This window comes from Vipera berus (assembly GCF_964194415.1).
Source record: "Vipera berus genome assembly, chromosome: 13".
In the NCBI taxonomy this organism is placed as follows: Eukaryota; Metazoa; Chordata; class Lepidosauria; order Squamata; family Viperidae; genus Vipera; species Vipera berus.
Window position 1 is genome coordinate 256,517 of NC_138216.1, and position 22,344 is coordinate 278,860.

General features: G+C 61.1%; 2 protein-coding genes across 6 annotated transcripts in view; one reads left to right on the forward strand and one right to left on the reverse strand.

Moving 5' to 3' along the window:
- Positions 1-2,652: 2,652 nt before the first annotated feature.
- On the forward strand, positions 2,653-12,278 carry GLIS2 (GLIS family zinc finger 2). Of its 2 annotated transcripts, none has more exons than XM_081338214.1 (7): positions 2,653-2,840; positions 8,935-9,165; positions 9,275-9,453; positions 9,882-10,058; positions 10,149-10,282; positions 10,673-10,791; positions 11,060-12,278. In XM_081338214.1, the coding sequence occupies exons 2-7, from the start codon at positions 9,000-9,002 to the stop codon at positions 11,857-11,859; spliced, it is 1,575 nt and encodes a 524-aa protein (XP_081194340.1). In that variant the 5' UTR covers positions 2,653-2,840; positions 8,935-8,999; the 3' UTR covers positions 11,860-12,278. The 2 variants fall into 2 exon arrangements, with proteins under 2 accessions (XP_081194340.1, XP_081194339.1); XM_081338213.1 differs by lacking the exon at positions 2,653-2,840 and adding an exon at positions 7,629-7,688.
- A 1,823-nt stretch (positions 12,279-14,101) lies between these two features.
- Positions 14,102-22,344, reverse strand: part of LOC308674074 (mitochondrial import inner membrane translocase subunit TIM16-like) — a 28,916-nt gene continuing 20,673 nt past the window's right edge. Inside the window, exons 10-31 of one of the 4 annotated variants that reach the window (XM_081338270.1) lie at positions 22,022-22,076; positions 21,878-21,935; positions 21,652-21,797; positions 21,473-21,568; positions 20,997-21,140; positions 20,701-20,824; positions 20,364-20,539; positions 20,111-20,219; positions 19,901-19,987; positions 19,648-19,790; positions 18,986-19,090; positions 18,780-18,865; positions 18,556-18,697; positions 18,149-18,238; positions 17,579-17,695; positions 17,108-17,243; positions 16,931-17,022; positions 16,747-16,833; positions 15,053-15,137; positions 14,831-14,967; positions 14,609-14,674; positions 14,102-14,254 (exon numbers count right to left, since the gene is read on the reverse strand). In XM_081338270.1, the coding sequence (XP_081194396.1) occupies positions 14,168-14,254; positions 14,609-14,674; positions 14,831-14,967; positions 15,053-15,137; positions 16,747-16,833; positions 16,931-17,022; positions 17,108-17,243; positions 17,579-17,695; positions 18,149-18,238; positions 18,556-18,697; positions 18,780-18,865; positions 18,986-19,090; positions 19,648-19,790; positions 19,901-19,987; positions 20,111-20,219; positions 20,364-20,539; positions 20,701-20,824; positions 20,997-21,140; positions 21,473-21,568; positions 21,652-21,797; positions 21,878-21,935; positions 22,022-22,076 (2,368 nt within the window). In that variant the 3' untranslated portion in view covers positions 14,102-14,167. Of the gene's footprint in view, positions 14,255-14,608; positions 14,675-14,830; positions 14,968-15,052; positions 15,138-15,206; positions 15,461-15,924; positions 16,457-16,746; positions 16,834-16,930; positions 17,023-17,107; positions 17,244-17,578; positions 17,696-18,148; positions 18,239-18,555; positions 18,698-18,779; positions 18,866-18,985; positions 19,091-19,647; positions 19,791-19,900; positions 19,988-20,110; positions 20,220-20,363; positions 20,540-20,700; positions 20,825-20,996; positions 21,141-21,472; positions 21,569-21,651; positions 21,798-21,877; positions 21,936-22,021; positions 22,077-22,344 lie in introns of those variants that run through there. The other 3 variants (XM_081338267.1, XM_081338268.1, XM_081338269.1) reach the window with 3 other exon arrangements.

Sequence of the window (22,344 nt, forward strand, 5' to 3'; positions counted from 1 at the left end):
TCTGGCTAAGAGAATACAGCACAGCCAACTAGTTTCAGAGTTTATTTGCTTTCTCCCATTTTAAACTGAACTGGATCTGAAGTTCTCTGTACGATGCACAAATCACAAACATAAAATACAAGGTGCCGGGAAGGCAGAGCAGAGAAAAAACCCAGAAGGAATCATCACAGGCACATAAGAACAATTTTAGCAACAAGAGGGAAAAGTGCAAAGGGTTCAGCTTTTTCACTTGAGTGAGCAAGCCGTCTTCTTGCAGGTGCTGAAAAAGCTGCAGTCCTGTCCCCACCCTCTTCTGGCACAGCTCAGCTGGGAAACGGGTCTTAAGAGCAATTGTTCCTAAGGCCTTCCGGAAGAGTTGTTTGATGTAGGCTGATGGCAAAGCATTAGCCATTGTTACCAGCACACCCCCAACTACTGTCCTGGTTTTTTTTTTTTTGCTTGGGATTAGCAGCTTGTGCTGGACAAAGACAGACCCATACATAAACAATGAAATAATTTAAACTGGAGGCCACCAAGTCCAACTCAGTTTTCAATGAATCAATTTCAGCTCCCCCCCCCTGCGCACACACACCTTGAAACACGATGACTCAATTGTTAGGGAATGTGCAAGGGGGTCTGGGGTGCTTTCCTCAAGCAGTTGTCTGGGGAAATTAGTTATGTTGACAATTCTTATCCAATGCCTAGCACTGGATCAGGCCCCAAAGATAGCCTGAGCATGACAGTCAGGTGACCCCTGCCAGAAACTACTTCACCAAGTTGTTGTGAAGACCAGCTAGAAGAAATATTGCACCTGATCCTAAATCTCTGTGGCAAAAGGCTGTGCATTGAAACAGAAATGGCAGGTGACAGTTGCATCGTGTGCTACTTATTGGCTTGCAGTACTGAGGGCGAGTGCCAGAGTCTGCAAAGGAAAACCACTGGAGAAGCCCAGTTCCTGGGTCGTACCCAGTCTGCCATGCTGGGGTCAGGCTTAGCAGTCCTCTAGTGGCAGGAAGGATACATGACTCACCGTGAAGCCCCCAGCAGATGCTCCAAAATGGGGAAGGTACCACAATGACGCTTCCAAGGAAGTGCTGGGCCTCCAGTTCTGCACAGGTGCCTAGTCTCTGAAGTTGGGCCGGGGGGAGGGGGCACCAGGGGGAATTGCTGCACTGTGGCATTTGGGGAACTTCTCCATCCGGACTAGAGAGCAGGCTTAGTCCTTGGGATTTCTGCCAGGCCAGGCCTCTCCCTGCCAAAGAAGAGGAAGGGCTCCCCCCCCCCGCCCCCGTGGCCAGCAGAGTCCCAGTGGCACCTGGCTTCGGCCAGGAAAGACGGTGCCCGAGGCATCCCGAGAGGCGCAGATGGGCGGCCCGGGGTGAGGAGCAGGAGGTCTAGACAGGCGGAGATCTGAGCGCTTCCTGCTCGCCAGGCCGGGTTGCCCGGTGCCGCTGAGGAGCCCCGCGGAAGGAAGGAGAGCAAACAGAGAAAGCGGTTTTCGCTGCGCCGCACCTGGACGCCTTTTCCGGAAGGGGCCGCTTGGCGACCGGGGGCCTCCGGATGATCAGTCCGGACGCCAGCCAGCCGCTGCCAGCCTTTCATAAAACGGAGGAAGAAGGGCGCCAAGGTGGCCTGCCACGAAGAACTCGGGGAACTCCCTGCCTGCGTCGCCGCATCCCAAGCCCGGCGCGAAGGGGCCGCCCCAGCTAGTCGGTGGCCCGGCATAGCCGCCACGAAGACCCTCCACCCTGGCCGGCAAGGGCGTCCCCGCTCCGCTCGGGCAGGCACGAGAAGCTCCGCCCGCCGCTCCGGACCCCGCGCTTCCTATCTGGGCAGGTGGTGCCGCCTCCACCTCCGGAAGGAACCGCCGCCGCCCGTGCTGCCGTCTGCGCCAGGGGAGCTACCGTCCGCCGGGGCCTGGCCCTGGGTTGCCGGGCGGAGTGGCCCGAAGTCAGCCGCCCAGAGGCGGCGGGCCGGGCGAGGGCAGCAGGTTCCCTCCGCAGCGGGCGGGCGGGCGGGCGGGCGGGCGAGGGATCGGATATCTGAGCATCTTCTCGACAGCGGCGCACGCAGGGAACGGCCGAGACGGCCGGCCTGCGCCCGAAGGTGAAGGGGGCAAATCCCACAGCGGACTCGGCCGTCGATCTTTTCCTTCAGGGCCTGCCCGCCCGCCCGTTCTGCCAGAAAGGCAGCGGGCCGGGCGCGACCCTTAGGAAACCGGCGAGGAGGGCGCCAAGCGCGACGGCTGCTCGACCCGGCGGCCTCGGCCCTGTGATCCTCGCCTGTCCCGGCTCTTCCCCGCCGGCGGAAGAGGAAGGCTGGCGCGCTGCCCCCCTCCCCCGCTCAGAGAGCGCGGGGGTGCCGGTCCGCCCAGCTTGGCGCGGAAAGCGGAGCGTTCTTCCGTAGATCCGCAGCCGGAGGTCGACGATCAGAACAAGGGGAAGGGGCCGGTCGCCCTCGCCGCCTCCGCCTCCCGTCCCTCCCCTCGAGCAGGCGCCGCCTCCATCCGCGCTGGACTCGCCCCCCCGCTGCCCAAAGCTGGGGGAGGGGAGCCGGAGAGACCCTCCCCTTCGCTTCTCCCGCCGCCGCCCTCGCTCGCGCGGCATCTTCTGCGCCCGCCCTCCCTGCCGAGGCGCAGATGTGGCGTTGCGGCGGTGCGCCCCATCGGTGCCGGTGGGGGTGGCCGAGGCGGAGTGGCGAGACGCCCCCCGGAGGTCGCTCCCACAGGTGAAAGCCTTCCAGGACTCCGCAAAGAGCGCAGCCCCAGCGCCGCTCCCGCGCCCCTCCGCGAAGCCACCGGGAGCGCGCACAAAGCCGCGCCGAGACGCCTCCCTCCCTTCCGACACCCGGCCAGCGCCAAGGTAAGGCGACGGGGGCGCAGGCGAGAAGTCGGTCGGGGAGGGAGGTGGCGCCTTTGGAGCCCGGGGTTGGGTTGGGAAACGATGGATCGGACCGAAATGGGGGAGGCCGTCGTGATGGCAAAACATGCCTGCCCTTTGCTGGAAGCCATTATCCCTCCGGCCGCTGCCCGCCGCCCCTCTCTGGCTCGCTTGCTTGCTTGGGAACCTCAGCTCCCGGCGTTGAGCGCGCGACGCCCCTGCCCCGGGCCTTGCCTTTGCACCCATGGCTATTCGTGGAAAGACCGGGGAGGCTGCCCGGACCGCGATCGGCGGGCTGCGCACCCTCGGCCTGAGCAAAGCCGCCCCCCCCAGCTTGAAATGATCCTTCCAGGCCAGCCTAAGGGGGAAGGAGAAACCGTAGGGCCGGGGCTCCCCCAGCCCCCACGGGAACTCAGGGAGCTCTGGGCTAGCTCTTCCTCAAGGTCCTTGGGACTGGCGATGGGGATCCCCTTTCCAGCAAGCAGGGGTCCCCCCTTCCTGGTCTCCTCCAGCTGTGGGCCGCAGATCTTCCAGCTAGAAGGGGGTTTTCAGGGCTGGCCCAGCAGGAAGGACCAAGGCCTGCAAGTGGGGGGTCTGATCAAGAGGGTGGATCTGCGGTTTGTTGGGGAGCCAGCAGGAATGTCCTGCCCCTCCCTGCTGACAGCCACCCAAGCATGCCATAGCAGCAGAGCAGTAGCCCGCCGGAGAGCAGGAAAACCTGGATGCGGCCCCTGAACTCTGTGCTGCCACCCAAAAACCTTTGGGAATGGTGAGGAGTTGCACCCCAGAAGGGAAGTTGCCAGGGAGAGCCATTGCCTGCGCTGGACACAGGGGCTGCTCTGGCTCCAAGGCCAGGCAACTTTACCAGAGTGGGAGGTGGGCTTGACCTTGCCTCCCCTTCCCCTTCCAGTCAACACCCTTCCCAGCTTTATCTGAGCAGAGGGCTACAGGGTTGACCCCCCAGGAGCCCTCACCCTTCCCAGCCTGATCGGGTGTCTCCCACAGCACTGGCATTTTCTGCACCCCCCCCTTTCTGAGGAAAATTCTGCTCATGAGACCTGTGCCTGTTGAGGGAGGCCTTCTCAGAAACTACCCCACCTGTCTCTCTGGCTCCTCACCAACCCTTCAACCTGTCTACCTTCCCTTTCCTTGGCCAGGGCTGACCTCTTGCCCACTGCCTGTGGCTGAATGGGCACTGCAGCGAGGAGCAGCAGCTTGGAGGGCAGGCGGGGCAGTAGGGATGCCCTTAGGGGGAGCTCGTCTGGCTGAGATGGGGGCAGGGGAACCTAAGGAGCCCAATAACCCTTAGGGGAACCTAAGGAGCCCAATAACCCTTTCTCATCGTGCTGGAGACCTTCAACGATGGAGACTGGTGGGGCTTGATTGTCTCCCATGCCCTTGATAGTTTTCCTGCCATTGGAGGGCCCCCTTACTTTTGACTCTGGGGGCTCTGGGTGATTCTCAGGATCTCACACTGTATGAATGCATTTCCCTAAAGATAGGGGCTGACCGTGAGCACACTTGGGGCACTGGTCAGTGCAGGATTGCCCCTCTCACCTTCTCCGAAGAGGCTGCAGGTCCACGTGTCCAGCTGCCTCCAATTTCCAGAAGGGGTAGGAGAGAGAAAAAGGCTGCCAGCGGCCTTGCCAGACTGCCAGGGCAGGAGCTGCCAAGGGCTGCCCCTCACTCAGAGTCCTCCCAGGGCTCCCCCTCACTCAAAGGCTTGGGGCACGGTGGTCTCCTTCCCCCTTTCCCCCTACCCCCTCCTTTAGGCTGACTTTGCGTCACAAATGTGTCTCCACAGACCTCTTGGGGCCTGGTAGCTGCCCAGGGGAAGTAGTCATCCAGGCTGCCATCTGCTCTTTTGCTTCCAAGGAAGCAGAGCTGCGCTCGGGTGGACAAAGTGGGGGGGGGCGAGGTGAGGGCAGATGTTTTGGCCTGCAGAACATTTGGAAATGAGAGAGGCAGCAAAGGAGCTGCTCTCACTGGAAGGGAGGTGAGCTGGCCGCTGAGCAGAGGGGCTACTGCCAACTGAGTAGATCCCTGCCCCAGGCACCGTCCATAGCGGGTTTTGGGGAGCTTGAATCTCACCTGTGGCTTCCCCAACTGGGACAGCCTTCAGCCAGCTCTGTGGGCCTCCCCACAGCCGAGACGTTGGAGCTGCGCTGCACAGATTGGGAGGGACCTGCTAGGTGCCCGGATCACAGCCAGGAGTGCGCTTTGGCCAGAGCAGGCAGGGCCCCAGTGAAGGAGCACCTGCAGCTGAGTGGGAGGAAAACTCCTAGGTGGGCCAGCTGGACAGAGCCAACTCTGACTTCCTGCTGGTGGGTGGGGGCATGTTTGGGGGACCTCTGGAGACTCCGTCGGAAGGTTCTGCCAGTGTCCTGCTCCCCCACATCCCGACTAGATGGGCTTTGGGTGTTTATTTCAACAGCTGTGGCTTCGTGCTTTTTGCTTATCTCAAGTGCTGATGTTTTAGTCCTGTTTCACGGAGAGGAAGAACAGGTAACTAGATGGAAGTTGCTGGTATTTAATTATAGGTGCCTTGCACTCTGTTTTACTGGAAAAATAAGATAAATATGAATAAATAAAAAGGAATACACCCTGGTGTACATATTTACTCCAAAGGTTTAATGAGCTATAATCCATTGATCTGCTAGGTCATCGGTAGTTCCGTTATTTTCCTGATATATATTCTGAGGGGTTGGAGAGTAGAAAAAGGCAGAACCACCTGAAGTTGAGGAGCACTAGTGACCTGTGATTTGGTTAAAATGTGCAGCTGCTGCTCCGTATAGTCCTGAGCCTGGAGCCCCTCAGCAAAGAGACCACCTGGGGGACTTCCCCACCCTGGCTGGTGCTGAAAGCCAGGCAGAGGCACCAGCTGCTGATTTTAAACTGCCCTCCCCACCAGAGAGGTGGCTGAGTAGGTGGTCTCCTTCAGGCTGGGGTGGTCCGTGTCAGGCAACAGCCCTTCACCCGCCCGTGGGGCAATCCTGAAGAAGGAGAGTCCCAGTCCTGGAGCGGACCTGCCTGCTGTGAATCAGGGGCGGCTGGAAGAAGGGCTGCCTCTGTGTTCTTGGCCGCTTCCTGACCACATCCAGTCCTTGCCTGGCTGGCGTTGATATGAGTCAGTACAGGAGGGAAGTGGTGAGGTGGGTCTGCCAGGGTTGAAGGAGCTGCGCCCAGGCATGGAGTGGGTGGGGGCAGCTCTGCCCCAAATGCCCAGGCATCCAGCCTCCCCTTGAAGCGCCAAAGCCTTAAGAGAACAGCTGGGGATGGTCTTGCCAACAGGACGGCTGTGGTCCGTCTGCCAGGCTTGGCTTGGACGCTCCTTCTCGCCCTCCCCCCAGTGTCCTGTTGGCCAACACTGGAGGGACGTTAGGTGCCTCTGCACATCTGTGGAGGGAGGCCTGCTGGCCCCTCCTGGAAGCGGCTCTCTCCAACGACGACTTCCTCTGGATTCTGGGAAGGCTTGTTCCCAGGAATGTTCTGCTCTGGGGCCAGTTTGGTTTGGCAGCTGTTGCCGCCGAGCAGGGCGGGGGAGCTGCTTCCCATCCAGTGTCCCACCCAGCTCAGCTCCTGGGAGCAGCTCAGGAATCCAGTGAGAGGCCACTGGAATATGGCGGGGCAGCGGGAGGAGGCCAGACTCCATGGAGGCAGTGGGCTGCTCCACACAGCAGGGGCAGCAGCTCCTCCTTCGTCGCTCCAGGCTCTCTGCCTGGGAAACTGTGCTCACATCCTGAGGACACTACACTAGGGCCTCCCCCAGACTGCCCGGCCCCTAGGCTGTTGCCACCGAAGCATCCTGGAGCCCTGATCCAAATGCTTGCTGTGTGGACCTGGCCCTCTGGAGGAGCAGGAGATATAAGGCCCTGGCCATGGGGTTGGTTTCTGATGCCAGCCAGGGTTGAAGCTGGCAAGAGGCTCTTCTGGCAGAAGGCTTCTGGCACTGAAGAGCGAGAGGCCTCTGGGGCAGGCTGGACTCTGCTCGGGCATTCCACCTGGGGGAGGTGCCGGGGCTGGGCAAAGGGGGCTTTCCATGTGGTGCTTGTGCTTGGCATAGGGTGGGGCCCCAAGCAGGGCCCCCGTGTTAGGTGGAGGCAGAGCAGCAGCAGTGGCTTATGTGCTGGGAAGTTGGCAAGGGCTCCCCTGAGCCACGCCTGCCCTGCTGTGGCCTGTATTTGTGTGTGTGTGTGGGGGGGTTTCTGGTCTTTCCCAGTGGCATCTTTATGTACACTGCCTTTGTCTCTCCTCTGTGCACATTCACTTGTGGGCCCTGGTGGCTGTGCAGGTAGCAATCCAGGCCCCTTCGCACCAGGTGTGGGATACGGCTGTGCCAGGGTAGGGGCTGGGTTAAGCCAGGGCTTCCTCCTGGAGAGGCCCACAGTGGGGCCTAACACCTGCATCCTTCCCTCCAGCTGCTCTGCACCCAGCCAGGCTGCACCTCCTTTATCGCTGCCCTCCCCTCTTCACTCAAATCACAGGAAGAGGAATGGGGTGTAGGTCGGTGCCAAAAGCGCCCTCCCTTCCCACTGGGCCTCAGGCTGGCCGAGTGCGGAGGGGGGGGTCTGGGGGTGTGCGTGGGGATTGCAAAGATGTTTGCCCCCCTCTCAAATACGCGGTGTTGTGATTCCCCCCCTTCCCCCGCCTCTGCATTGCAGACTCGGCGCTGGCCTCGCCGCGGTGCCTTCCTCCCTCTGCGGCCTGCCCCCCCCCACTTCCAGGGAGGGGCCTGCGCATTCCAGCATGTCTGAGCCGCAGCCTGGCCGGGCCCAGCGCCAAGGCCGGCGGGGAGGGCGAGCAGGAGCCGGCCTGCGCCATCCGGGTCGGGTGAGTTCGCAGGTGCCGCCCAGAGCCTGGCGGGGAGGGGGGCGGAGGGCGCGCACGCCAGGCCCACGGAGAGCGCCGGCCGGAGGCGCCCTCGCTGCCTGCCCGGAGGCTTTGCGGAGGAGGGAAGCACACGCCGCCCCTTCCTGCGCCAGGCCGGCCCTCGGTTGCGGCTGGGGGCGCGGGGGGCCCGGCCAGAGGAAAACCAGCAGTCGCGGCTCCGGGCGAAACCGCCCCAAGGAGCGCCTGCGAGTCAGGCAGGCGGTAGCCAAGCAGCGCGCTGCGCTCTCTGAGCACGGGCAGAGTGTCAGGAGCGGCGGGGCTCGAGAGCGGAGACCCGCGGCCCTCGGCAGGCTCGGGAAGGCCGGCCTGGGGGGCGGGGAGGAAGGCGGAGGCACGCGGTAGCAGCAGGCCCGCTTGGCTCGCCGGGAGGGCGCGGAGCGCTGCTTCAGGCCGCCGAGCTGCGGGCGGGGGGGCCGTATCGGGAGAGAGGGGCTGGTTGGGCACGGCCCCGCAGCAACGGCCCTCGAGCCCTCTGCGCGTCTGCTCCAACGCCAAAGAGCAACTGTCGCTGGGCTCCAGAGGAGCCCCCGGCAGACACCGGGTGCCCAGGCCCGCCCCTCCCCGTGAAGTGGGCGCTCCGATTTCATACAGCCCCCTTGAAAATGGGATTTAGCAAGGCTTGGGGCTCCTTCCCGAGGGTCGCCCTGTGCCCTCCTTATCGGGCCCCTGGCTGCTTTGTGCCCAGGGAGGCCTTCCTGCTGCCCTTTCCCCAGCCAGGGCCAGGAACCCCCCTCCCTTTGCAGCAAGAACAAGGAGCAGCTGTTTGTAATTGGAAGGCCTTCCTGTGGGGGAGGGGGTACTGGCACCCACGAAGTGAGAGCTTGGTGGGAAGGTAGCATGGTGGCCTTGCTTTTGCAACTGCCCCCCTCTCCTGTTGTGCCCAAAATCTCCTGGGGGCATTGGCTGGTGAGGCGGGAGGAGGGCAGGGAACAAGCAGCTAGGATTTTTCACCTGCTGGCCCCCTCGGACCTTTCCGTGTGGAGAGGAAGAGGCTGCCCAGGCGCCTTGCCCACCCTCCCCCTGCACCCCCGGAAGTAGTCAGGGGGGGCAACCTCCTGGTGGATTCTCCCTATAGCAGCTTTGGGGCAGGCAGAGCCAGAGGATCTGTTGGGGAAACAGCACAGGCTGGAACACCGGGTCCATCAGAAACAAGTGGGACATCTCTGCCTTCCCAATTCCCATGCAGGGCGGCGGGTGCCCGAGTCCAGCCCAGCTGACCAGAGCAGCCTGCTCCCTCGCTGCTGGCCCCCCATGCATTCCTTGGACGAGCCCTTGGACCTCAAGCTGAGTGTCTCCAAACTGCCGGCCGTGCGAGAGAAGCGTGACTGGGCCCCAGGCAGCACCAAGGGCCGAGCACTGTACCCGGTCTCGCAGGACAAGGGCTACCTTGCAGTGGGCCCAGGCTCCCCTCAGGATGGTGAGTGGCAGGCAGGGAAGGGGGGCTGGGCTGTTCCCTTGCTGGAGGGAAAGGGGAGGGGACGGGGTGCCCCACTTGCTGATTCTGATCTATCTTCTGCCCCTTTCAGGCCTCCAGCCACACCCCCATTGCCAAGACAAGAGAGACCATCGGTTCTCCTCGCCTCCCACGGTTGACCTGAGCCTGTCCCCTTCTCCGCCAGGCCGGGACTCCACCCCCAGCGGCAGCACATCCACCTCCCCCGACAGGCAGAGCAATGGGGAGCTGGTGAACTGCACCAGCTTGCGTGTGAGTGTCAGGCTCATGAAGCACATGTGTGTGCCAAAGCTTTTCTGAATCTCCCTGATGTGTTCCCTCTGCCTGTGGAGGTTCCTGCCCCCCCCGAGACTTTCGAGGGGGTGTCACGTGTGCAGCGTGTAATGGCCACTGGCAATGGCTCTTTTTTGTCTGACACTCCTGAGCAAGGGGGGGGGCAAGCAGAGAGACTCACCCTGGCCTGGCCACACCCAGCAGCTTTTCTGAGCAGCTGACTGCTTCCAGCTCTTGAGAACGAGGCTTTCCCAGCTTTGTCCTGGGAAGCCGGGGCAGACCCTCCTGTGTCGCCAAGCCTGGGGAGAGGGCCTCTTCTGCTGCCCTTTGCAGAACAGAAATATTCACTAGCTATGCTCAAAGGGGGGGATGGGCTGCCAGCCAACTGCCCCTCCTGCCCCTTCCAGGATCTGCAGTCCCTGCGCTATCTTGACAGCCTCCGCAGCTCCTTCCAGTTCTTCCTACCTCTGAACTCTGGAGGGTCCCTGCACCTGCCTGCCTCCGCTTTCCTGGCGCCCTCCAAGGAGAAGCGGCTCTCTCTGGATGCAGCTGTGCAGAAGCAGCTGGTGTGCCGCTGGTCGAAGGTGAGCAGGGTCTCCTTTCAAAACCACCTGTGTCAAGCCGGGTATCTGTGCTCTCCTCCAGTGACCCCAGGCCCTGCTCTCCCCCCACAGTGCAACCAGCTGTTTGATCTCCTGCAAGACCTTGTGGACCATGTCAATGACTTTCATGTGAAGCCAGAGAAGGATGCTGGCTATCGCTGCCACTGGGAGGGTTGTGCCCGCCATGGCCGGGGCTTCAATGCCAGGTAATCCTTTCCATGCTGCTGGGAGGGTGTGGGGCTGCCTTAGCCAGCCGCTGTGGGGCACAGATTCCTGGGAGCTCCTCCTGCAGGGAGGCCATGGCCATGGCCCAGCAATGGGCACGAGATGGCTGCGGAGGCTGCTCTGGTCACGCTTCCCCGTGGCCGTTTTGTTGGCCTCCCAGCCATGGCCCAAAGGCACCGAAGGCCACAACATGCCAAGCCATTCTTCTATGAGCCGACTTCGTACGGCCCTGGCAAGAAGCCCACCCTTGGTCTTTGGAGGCTACTTTGGACCAACGGGCGCTCCCAGCTGTTGAAGTGCTACGGCAGTGGAAAGAGCCAGGCCCCCAATCCCCCACCACCACCCTGTTGTGAACGGCTTTTGGTCTGCAGGTACAAAATGCTGATCCACATCCGTACGCACACCAATGAGAAGCCCCATCGCTGCCCCACCTGCAACAAGAGCTTCTCCCGGCTAGAAAACCTGAAGATCCACAACCGCTCCCACACAGGTGAGTCCGATTGAGCCCCCCCCAATAAGCTTCCCTTCAGATAGGCCCGACCCCCAGGATGTGCCCTCCCACAAGGGCCAGGCTCCAATTGCCCTGACTCTTCCTGCAGAGGGTAGTGGTATGGCTGGCCTGGGGGGGGGCGGGGTCCTGCCTTGACCTTCCCAAATCACTCCCCTCCCCGCCCCACTGGGGAGAGGGAGGAAAGTTGTGGTGGGCAGGCCAGCCATGCCCCCCTCCCTGAAGCAGCCTGCTCCCTCCTCCTCTGCAGGGGAAAAGCCCTATCTCTGCCCCTATGAAGGCTGCAGCAAGCGCTACTCCAACTCCAGCGACCGCTTCAAGCACACCCGCACCCACTACGTGGACAAACCCTATCACTGCAAGATGCCTGGGTGCCACAAACGCTACACCGACCCCAGCTCTCTCCGCAAGCATATCAAGGCCCACGGGCACTTCATCACCCGCGAGCAGCAGGAGCTGCTGAAGCTGCAGCCCCCCACTAAGCACCCCTCCCTCATGGCCGACAGGCCGTACCTCAGTGGGGCACAGATCATCGTGCCTACCCCGGCCGCCCTCTTTGGCAGCCACAGCCTGCCTCTCCCGCTCCCCCAAGCCCCCCTGGATCTCAGCACCTTAGCCTGCGGCGGGCTGGGCACGGCTGGCATCGCGGGCCTGCCCAGCCCCACGCTTGCCCCTTTGAACTTGGCCAAGAACCCTCTGCTGGCCTCCCCTTTTCCAGTGGGCAGCCTGGGGCTGCCGGTGGTGTCCTTGCTGGCCGGCACCTCTGCCAAGGCAGGTGTTGAGCGAGGGCAGGAAAGCAGGGCCCGGCCCATCAAAGGTGACTTTGGCGGCAACAGCCAGTCAGCAGGGTTGCAGCGACGCAAGGAGGCCAGTGAGAGAGTGAAACTGGCCAGGCTGCGGACAACCACGGACAGCCTCTCGCTGCTCCCCGGGGGCGTCCTGGACCTGTCCACTGGCATGAACTCCGGGGCAACCGCTGAAGCTCTGCCACCAGGCTGGGTGGTAATCCCAGCTGGCTCCGTTTTGCTGAAGGAAGCTGTGGTGAGCTAAGGAGGGAAGAGCAAGGAGGACGACTGGAAGGGGACACCAGCTTGCCCAGAGACCTTCCAGCATTCAATCCAACCAAGTGATACAAGACTCCTTGTGACGAAGACCTGCTGAGCTGCTCCTGGGAATCAGGAAAGTTCTGTTCTCTCCCCCCCTCAATTTGTTCCTCCCTGCCCACATGGCTACTGGGGCTTTTCACAAGGGGAGGGGGACATGTCTTCTGAGCAAAGCAATAAGAAGCTTCCCAGTGCAGCAGCCAGGCTTTCCGCCCTTCCCTCTCCCTGTCCTGCTTAATGCCAGGCAGGACAGACACAGGACCACCAATGCAGGAAGCAGCGCTGGTTGGTTCATTCCCAGCAAGAACTCCTCAGCCTGGCTCCCCTTTTCTCTGTCCTGCTTTAGCTCAAAAAAAAAAAAAACAACCTGGGGGAGCCCACTTGAAGGAATCTTGCCCAAAGCTGCTGCTTTCTTTTTGTCACCCCTTTGGTGGTGGCAGCCACCCTGCAGGCCTCACTGCGCCCAGTTTGCTCCCATCTGCCTTTGGGGTGCTTCCTTTGTCCCCCATTTTTTCTTTGGACCCTGGCAGCGCCACCCTGTGGCTCAGAGGCCTTTTCCTCCCCCATTTGGCTACTGTTCAGAAGCCAGTCCTGGAAGAGGCGCTATCAGCTGCCTCCCTCCTGGGCCTCTATGACAAGGCACACCATTGTGTGTGCTGCTGACAAGACCGTTCCCTGACGTGGAGGAACTGAACTCTGCAATTCCCCCTATAAGTGGTTTCTTACATTAAAGCTGTGCAGTGAGGACGGGAAGACAGCAAACCATCCCTGGATGAAGATTCAGTCTATGCTGGGTCCTGGACTGCTTCTGCCCTGTAAACCTTGCCGAAGCCTCCTCTTCTCATGGTGGGAGGGATACTCCCTCCCTTGCTTTTAGGAAAGCAGAGCACCAGGCAATCTGGCATCCTTTATGCAGATCTGAGGAAAGATGGTGTGCTATGCTTCCAGTAGGAAGCCGTGAACTTGTCAAAGACTGGCCAAGAGATAGCTGGGGTCCGGGGAGGGTACCGTAAATCAGGCCCTGCCACCAGCTGTAGTAGCTTCAAGAGCCCAGCAGAGAAGCAGCATTCGCTCTGCACTCCTCCCCACCCTCCTCCTGGAACGGCCCAGATCACCTCTTGACTGCCCTCCTTGTATTGGTGGGTCACTCCATGTTTCCATCTGCGTTCTTAGACAAGGGCATCTCGGTATCCCCCCTATATTTTCCCCCAGGGAACTCCCCTTTGAAGGGCCTGCAACAGTGCCATCTTTACACCACCCTTGTGCAGCCAGCCCCTGTAGACGATTCCTGGCACACCTTCAATGGTCTACATAGTGGCAAGGATCGAGAACCACCCGGGCAGGGGAGCTGGCCTCCCAAGCACATGCATGCCTGGTGTGGGCCCCCCCACTCACAAAGCATCCTGCTGGGCAATTTGGCTGAGAGCTGATGCGCGCACGGCACAGGCTATCAGTGTTTTCCTGTTTCAAAGTGCCTTTTGATTGTAGGTTATGTTGGGGGTGATGCCCTCCCCTTGCCTCTGTTATGTTAGTATAGTTTTAAGACAGAAAAAGATAAGCTATAACTTGACCCACCGGTCCTCCAGAAGAGAGGATGATTATGACAATAAAGTACACAAAAAACCTTGCTAAGTGCTGGTGATGTCTCCGGTTGGTCTGTGTCCAGGGACGGGAAGGGAGGTGTTCAAAGAAAAGATGGCTTAACGTACCCTCCCGCCCACTTAAGCCACGATGCCACAGCAAAACCCAAGCTATCCACATTCTGGCTCGGTGTCATGTGTGGCCTGCAGCGGCAGAGCTAGCCTCGAGCAATCGGACCAGGCAAGGTCCCTCAAGCAGTGGTCAGGCGTTCTGGGAGAGCACGGCATGCTTGGACAGCCAACCCTAATGTCCCCCTTTGAGAGGGGAATCTTTCCTGCTCTTCACTGAAATGCCGTCAGGAGGCAGGTTGGCATTATTTCAGGCATGGCCTGCCTAGTTTCTCTCACTGCAAGGAGAGCAAGCTGGGGATGTTTTTCTCTCTGGGCTTGAGGGAGCAGATGCAAATCTGCTTTGACAGCGAAGCTATATTATACAAAGAGGGCAAAGCAACCTTGCTGTCTTGTAACCTCAGCAATTGAACCAGTGTGGGAATCTGGAATCTCCCGCATCCTGGGCCGTCCTTTCTCTGAAGACAATGCGAGACCAGCTACACAAGGGCAATTTATTGGCTAGCTATAATTTAGAGGGGACGCCAGTGCAAGAGGGAGACTATGCTACGTGCCTGGCTTGTGTGGCGGGTCTTGTTTCCTCTGGGACTGGATCCTCAGCTCTTCGTCCAGCCGCTCCTTGGCTCTCACCACCTGCAGGGCAGAGGATTGGCACTCCAGAGGCACGAGTGGCAGAGCGCCCACCCACTTGCAAGCGGCAAGCAGCCACCAGAGGGCAGCAGAACCCAGGAGAAGCCTGGGCAGAGCACGGGAGGCTTTAGCAGCTCCCAGGGGCAGAGGAAACGGCAGCCGCAACCTTCCAAGGTTACCCGGGTGACACACGCAGCCCGTCCACGACAATCTGGAGGATTTAAAAGTGCTTTGCCAGAAAAAGAGGGGGGAGGAGCCGAGAGATGCCTTTGATCAAAGAGCCGAGTGGGATGCTCCAGCAGGCGGCCAGTGGGTTGTTTCCCCCCTCCGCCCAGGCAGCGAGCGGGTTGGACTCACCTTGGACTGCAGGTAAAAGGAGCCTCCCACGGATTTGTCGTTCACCTTAAATAAATGCTCGTAGTTCTAACGAAGAAAAAGAGACAACGCCGGATCAGATCCTGCGATTCGGCCCTTTGCTTCCCAGCCTCGCCGTCGCGCTGGGACCGCTGCACGAGAGCCCTCCCGGGCCGAACCCGCACCGGCTCCGGCCGCGATTCCCGGGCCAGGAAGGCAGCTCACCTTCTGGATCTCCTCCGGACTGAGCGTGGAGACATTGAGGATCTGCTGAGCTTCCTGCAGGCCGATCCCGGAGAGGCTGGAAGCGGCCCAGGACTGGGCGCCCGTCCGCCCGCGCGTCTCGGCGGCCGCTTGGCTGGCTGCTCGGGGAGAAGGCGGCTTAGGGTCTCGCCTAGGGCCCAGAGCCCGGAGAACGCGCGCCCGGCTGCCCCCGGCCCGGTTTACCTGCGAACTCCTGCCGCAGCGCGCGGGCGAAGGCGCGGCCCAGCACCTGGGCGCCCACCAGGACGATCTGCGCCAGGTACTTGGCCTGCGGAAACAGCGGCGGTCACCCACGGCCCTCGGCCGCCCCCCCCGCGCCCCCCCGCCGGCCGCTCACCATGTCCGCCGCGGCAGCGCAGCTCAGAACAGCCCGAGGCGAGCGCGGCCGGAAGGGGCGGCCCTTCGCCCCGGAAGCAGCCACTGAGGAGCGCCGAAAGGGCAGAGCGCCCCGGGAGACGGCGCACGCGAGGGCGACCCCAGCGGCAGCCTCGGATACTGCGCGGAAGGCGCCCCTCGGAGCACGGGGGCGGGGCGGGAGTCGGGCTCAGCGGCTTCTCCGCGCTTAGCGATCGCTCCGAGGCGGCCCGGCAGGCAGCCCGGAAAGCTTCGGTCCCGCTGCGCGCGGAGCATCCGTCCGGCCGCCCTTCCCGCCGAGAGACCCAGGGCGGCGGGGCCCTGAGCTGAGCCTAATTCGCCCGGGGGGGGCGCCCCTCGGCCGCGTCCGCAGGGAACCTGCCTCCAAGCGGCTCGCGAGCCTGGGCGGGGAACCGCCCAAAGAAAGGGCCTCTCTCTCCGAAGGGGGCGACCCAGAGGCTCGGAACCGCTTGCCGGGCGGCGGAACTGGGGAAGTGAAATCCGTGAATTTAGGGAAGATGCCCGCCAAGCTGTCAGAAAGCCCAGGCGTAACCCTGCCCCCCCCCAGCAGCGACAGCAGGCTGTGAGCTGCTGCCTCTTCCTCGCAGAAGGAAGCCGAAGCAGCGAGCTCTCCCGCGGGACCACCTCCTCCTGTCTGGGAAGCCGCACGGGAGAAGGAATAAAGACACGAGGCACTGGAAGAGGAGGAAGGAGGTTTTTGCATTAGGGGTACACCCATAGTCAGCTGGAAAAAAGGAACTTCCTCCCAGGAAGAAAAGGTTGGTGAGCAAAGACCTCCAGTTTCAGGATGCCAGCCTGGAATCACTTGGGCACGTGTGGGCAGTGAATGAGCCCTGAGGAAGCTTGCAGCTTGCCCTAGGTGGAACACTTCTGGGCAGCTGGCCCACCAACTTCAAAGCAGCAAGCCGAGAAGGGGCCTTGCACACTGGCGATGGAATGAAAAGGCTCCTGCCAAGGACAGACCCCAAGGGCCCCTTTTTTGGTGGGAAGCCATGGCTGTCCTCAGGAAGCGAGCGGGGCTTCACCAGGTGACTGTAAACAGGTGGTCCTTGTCCTCATCCCAGCAGGAGGGCAGCCCCTGAGCAGAAGCAGCAAGCAGGGGAGAAGCCAACTGCCCGGAGGAGCCCAGGGGAGCAGCCTGAGTCTGATGCTCCCTTCCATCCCAGGGTCTGAGGAGGCAGCACTGGTCTGTTCCAATGGCTGCAGTTAGTCCTGAGGAGTAGGAAGAGATGGGCAAGGCTGAGCAATGTCGGAACAGCTGCTTGCAGTCACATGCCAAGCTTGGCTCTCTCTCGTGGGCAGTGCAACAAAGTTCCTCCTTCCAAAGTGAAAGACCCTCCACAGTCAGAGAGCTTTGGTGCTAGCCAGCTCTTAGTGGCTCACCGCCCCGAAGTAAGGAGCCAGGTCCTTCCATTGGGTCTCTCTGGGCTTGTGGAAGCTGGCAGTGGCCAGGCTTCCCACCCACCCCGGCAAGAGTGCAACCCTGCCAGCACTGCTCTTACCCACTCCTCTTCGTCCACGCCTTCAAAGGAGTCCTGCGGGAGGGGGTCATCTCGGTTCCCCAGCTTGGCCGCTATGGCACTGAGCAGCTGAAGAGAACGGGTGTTAAGGGGGGCTTCTCCACCCCAAGGCAAAAGAGCCACCCCTTCCCCCAGTGTGAGAAGACCAAGGGGGGTAAAGACTCACCTCCTCTTTCTTCTGCTCGTCAGACTTCTCCTCCAGGTAGACGGAGGAGGGCAGGTATTTCTGGCTGGGAGCTTCCTTGGGCGCTTGGCTCACTGCGTGGGGGAAAGCAGAAGCCCCTTGTTCTCCTGCCCACTGAGCTCCTTCAGCCCTCCTGCTCAACCTCTCCTTCCCCCTTACCTGGGGCCATGTCCTTGGGCTGCAGGCTGACGGTTTGGTGCTGCTTGTTAGCGCCCTTCAGCCAGGCTGTGCCTGGCAGGGCAGGTTCCCACCACACCTGAGTGGTGGGGAAAAGGTCATCCTGGAAGAATTCTTTCTATGGGAAGGAAATGACCAGTGGCTGGTGAGAGGCTGGAGCATCTCAGTGGCAATGCTGAGCCTCTTGGACAGGAAGGGGCCTGAACTGAGTGACCAGGTATTAGATTGGGGACCTCCAATGAAGGCAGCCCTGGGCAGCTGCAGGAGATAAGGGTGAGGCCTTCCATGGACAGGTCTGGCTAAGTAAAAGACCCTGGAGGATGGGCAGTTTGCACCAAGGAAGGTCACATTCCCCATATGGGCCTTTTGGGGGGGGGGGTTGGAGCAAATAAATGGACATATAAATAAAATGGGAAACGGAGAGACATTCTGAGTTTGCAAATGATGTTCTACCTTGACCCTGGGGACCCGAAAGGCCACCGGCTCAATGGAGGTCTGTCGGAGACGCAGTGCCCGGGCAATCTCGACCTCCCGCACGTCACATGCCGTCTTGGGCAGGAAGTGAAAGCCCTGGAGAAGCCAAGGGGAGAAAGAGAGAGTTCCACAGGTTGTCCTGCAAGGAACAGCAGCTCCCCAACCACCACCCCAGAGGCCTTGCAAAAGTATCTTCTCTGCTGCTTGGATACTCTGGCCTTGGACAGCCACAAGAGGGCAGCCCCAAACCACCTAATAGGGATCAAAGGCTGGGCAGAGAAAGAGGCCTCCAGGTGGCTAGGTATGTCAACAGGGCAGCCCCAAAGTTCTTCCCCTCTGGGATGCCACTCCAGCTTCTGGCAGGGACGCCCGCCCCAACTGCCAGCTTCAGCAAAGTGCTGGGGACGGCAGCTTTTCCAAATGTCTCATGCAAGATTTTGGCCCTCGCAACATCAAAAGAAGCCAGGTTCAGTGAAGACTCCAGCCTGACAGGATTTCTCAGCATCCCAACCCTTTTTCTCCAAATCTACGTCCCAGCAGGTGCCTCACCTTGTGGGGGTCACAGGAGAGGAAGCTGTTGCACTCCAGGAAGAAGGGGGCCTCTGGGGCCACCTCATAGACGAAGACCCTTGTGTCACCCTAAGCTCCCGGAAGAGAGAAGAGGTAGAATGAAGCTCCTGCCCAAGCCCTACAAGCCCGCTTGGCCAACCGGTGCCCTGGGAAGACTCAGCCCAGCGAGGAGAAATGCAGGGGGGGGGGGTGGGGTGGAAGCTGGGTCCTTCTGCAGGGGAAATCAGGCTCCACACACCAGACGCCCAGCCTGGCCAAAGACAAAAGTTTGTTTCTGTGCCCCCTACTGCAGAGTTGGTGCAGGATGGCCTGCTGTGCCCTCCTGGACATGCCTCCCAAGGCCTTTGCCCGCTGAGCGACAGGGGCTCCCTTCCCTCTTGGCTCACCTTGCCTGTGAAGAAGGCCACACTGGTATCCATGTCATAGAAAGGGATGAGGATGGAGGGAGAGATGTCCAGGCTGATGGTGGCCAGTGGTCCAGCGGCCAGGGCCTCAGCCTGGTGCAGGGAGAGCTGGCGTTCGCTGCGGCTGAGAGAGGAAGGGTGGGTAAGAGATGAGACGGGCCATGTTCTTGCAGGCAATCGGGAGATGGCAGAGGGGGAAGCCTCACCTGTCAAAGCCGGAGACCAGCAGGTATTTGCCACCACAGACCCAGACAACACGGGCACCTCGACCCCCCTTAGGCCCTGGGCCATCCTGTCGGGGCAAGGGGGAGATGCTTCAGAAAGAGAATGTGCCACAGCTGCCCTCTTGGCCCATCCGTGATGCATGTGGGCGCTGTCCTCCAGAGGAGCCTGCCCGGACCTGGACCCTGACCTGCAAGGGCTGGGCAGCCTGCCGAGGCTCATAAACTCGCACTTTGCCATCCTTGCTGGCGGTGGCCAGGCAGCATCCATCAGGGCTCCAGGCCAGGCTGAAGATCTGAAAGGAACAACAGGTCAACCCTCAAAGTGCAACTTGCGACGTTGCGGGGCAGGCTTAGGGGGGAGGCGTGCAGGCGAATGGCAAGGCTGGCGTGGCTTCTGCAATTGCAGAGGGCATAGGGGGGATGCATAGGTGAACAGCAAGGCCAGTGCAGCTGCTGGCATTGCAGGGGACATGGGGAGGGGCGTGGCAGCTGAACGGACATGGCATGTGGCTCGGGGGCAGCCAAACTGCCTGTTAGGCGTCAGGCCAGAATGGCAATGGCCGGGCTCACCCAAGCTGTGTCCCACTTCCGTTCACCTGCCGCACCCCCCCATGCAGTTGCAGAAGCCGTGCTGGCCTTGCCATTCACCTGTGCACCCTCCAATGCCCCCTGCAATGCCGGCCTTGCTCCTCCTCCCTTTCACTGACACTGACTAAGTTGGAGACAGACTGGAGACTAACTGGAGCTGACGTCCCATTTCACTGCCAGGCTGAGGAACTTCATTGCTGGCTGTTCTGCATATTACTTCCAGAAATAACAAAGAACTTGGAGAGGCCATTGTGCTCCCTACCTGGTCAATGTGGCCGTGAAGCCCAAGTTCCTGCCTCCCCGTGCGCACATCCCAGATCCGGACACTCTTGTCATAGGAGGAGGAGGCCAGGATATCGGAGGCCAGAGGGTGGAACTTGACAGAGTAGATCTTCTCTGTGTGGCCTGGCGTGAGAAGGGGAGAGGCTGCATTCAGAGCAGCGCTAGGCTCCCCAAGCCGATCTTGCCTCGGCCAGCCACAAGGAGAATGGGGCGGAGGGACAGGGGGTCCTGACCTCTCAAAACCACTTCTGGCTCCAGCAGCTGCTTCTGCAGCCCAGTTGGCTCAACCCGCCACAGCCGAATCTTGGTGTCTTCACCAGCTGCACCAGAGAGGGAAGGAAGGAAGAGCTGAAAAGACTATCATGATGGGGTGCAGCCCTGTGGCAGGGCTCAGCCGGCCCAAAAGGCTGGGGTGCACAGCTGCAAGACCCCCTGGTCCCTACCGATGGCCAGGCGTTGCTCATCAAAGGGGTCCCAGCAGAGATCCGAGATGGGTGCCCCATTCTGGATGGTGGGCATGGGGGTGTCAGGGAGTCGCCCTGGCTGCGAGAGCTGCAGGAGACAAGGAAGAAGGCCATTTGTTAACCCTCAGCCAGTCCTCTTTATCCTTCGCAAGACAGAGGAAGACCCCGCCCCAGCAGTCTGTGGCCATCCGTGACCACTGAACCCTGCCTTGGAGTAGGGATGGTGCTTCACCTCCAAAATGGCCACCTGTCCACCTGTGGCAAGCAGTGGGATGGCGATGTGATGCCGGTTGGCACAAAAGCCATCACACTCCCCTGGTGTGGTGAGGCTCAAGCCTCGCAGGTTGGTGATGTGGGTGCTGCGAGGTAAGATGATACCCTCAATGTGCCTGAAGGCAGAACTCGGGCCTGAAGAGAAAAGCACGGGATGAGCGGCGCTGGGGAGCAGCTGCCTCATGGATCTTCCTTGCGCCCCACAGCATCCACACCCCAGCTTAGCACTCTAAGGCAGCCCGGGCATTTTTGGGTGCTGAGGGGGCCACCGGTGTCCCTGGTCCACACAGCCTTACCCAGAATATTCTGCAGGGACCGCTGGCTTGGGCTGGAGGAAAAGCTGCTGGTGGCAGAGAGAGACGGGGCAGCACTGGAGGGAGATGCCAGACAGCTGCCAGGAGAGGACAGGCTGCTGCCCACCTGGCAAAAAGCAACACTGTGCATCAGCCGGTTGCAAGCGGGCTGGAGGCCAGTATACCAAGAGCAGGAATGGGGGCAGGCCCAGACTGTCCCTGCTCAGAGGAAGCTGGGACACGTACACCCTGGAAAGTGGGCAAAGCTACCGGGTGCTCTGTCAGCCACAGCCACTCACACTGATCTCCAGATCCTTGGCTTGATCCCCTGCCTCCATGTGCGTGGAGGGTGGGTGCCGGCTGTCTTCGTCGAGGTGAGGCAGGCAGGCAGAGAGGAAGCCCGGGCTGGGCCTGTGGGCAGGATCAAGGCTCACCGTCTCCACCTGAAGCAAGAAAGAGGCAAGGTTTACCACCTGCCAGAGGAGCCAAGGCCCAGGAGGGTGCTGCTATGGGGCAAGACAACGAGCGTGGGTCAATGCTGGCCAGGACTGGAACGTCATGGACCAGAGCATTCTCTCCCTGGAGAAGGCCTCTGGGCAGGAGAGGCCATCAGTGGCCATGAGTCTTTCTTGGGGCAGGCCGGCCGCTTTGATGGCCCTCAGCTCACGAAGCCACCACCCACCCAAGCCCTTGTCGAGTCCAGGATGGCTGGGGAGGGGGTCTTTGAAAAATCTTGGGGGCCATCAAATGGGGAGAGCTCAGCCCTCCTCCTTACCTGCGTGTTGTCCCCAGCCCACCAGGCCTGAGCAGATGCCGCCGGGACATTTCCAGGACAATCTGGAAACAAGTCTTTGTGAAATTCCTGTGTGGACTGCAAGACAGGCCAGGGTTGAATAAGGCCCACCGGAGCCAGAGGCCCCACCTCCTCCCAGGTGGGCAGCTTGGCTGGTCTACCTTTCTGGGCACCAGGTAGCTGATGGGCACAATGGCTGAGTCGCTCAGCTGCAAAACCTTCATCACTTCGCAGGCTCTGACATCCAGGGCCAGCCTGGGCAGCTGGGCCACCCCTTGGGTCCGGGTCTCCAGAAAGCTCTGGTGAACTGAGCAGAGCTGAGTGAGCGGGGAGGGGGACCCCCACTCCCGGGGCCTCTGGGCAAGCAAGCTGGGGGGGGGAACTCACCTTGGGTCACGGCCAACTGGGCTGGCTGCACCTCGTAACAGAAAAGCACCTTCTCTCCCTGGAAGAGAACGGCTGCCTGAGCCACTCTTGCCTGCCCCCACATCCCCACAGGGTGAGCGGCCCCACCAGGCCAGCAGCACTCACCTTCCCTGCCAGGACAAGGAGGCCGGTACTGGGATCAAAGAGCGGGATCAGAGGCCTGCAAGGAAAGAGGCCCACTTGGAGAGACGATCCAGATGACCCCTGCTCCCTCCCCAGAGCCAGAGTCATCCAGCAAGCCCTTGCCAGGGTGCCTGTTCCGCTCTGTGCTGCCAACCTTCCCCTTTCTCACCACGAGGCAACTTCTTCCCTGCCCCCCACCTGCACCTCACTGGACTCCCTTCACAGCCCAGCCGTGCAGCCGCCTGCAGCGGCAGAGAGCCTCCAGCCTGCATCTGCCCTTAAGCAAGTGGGAGTCAGACCCTCTC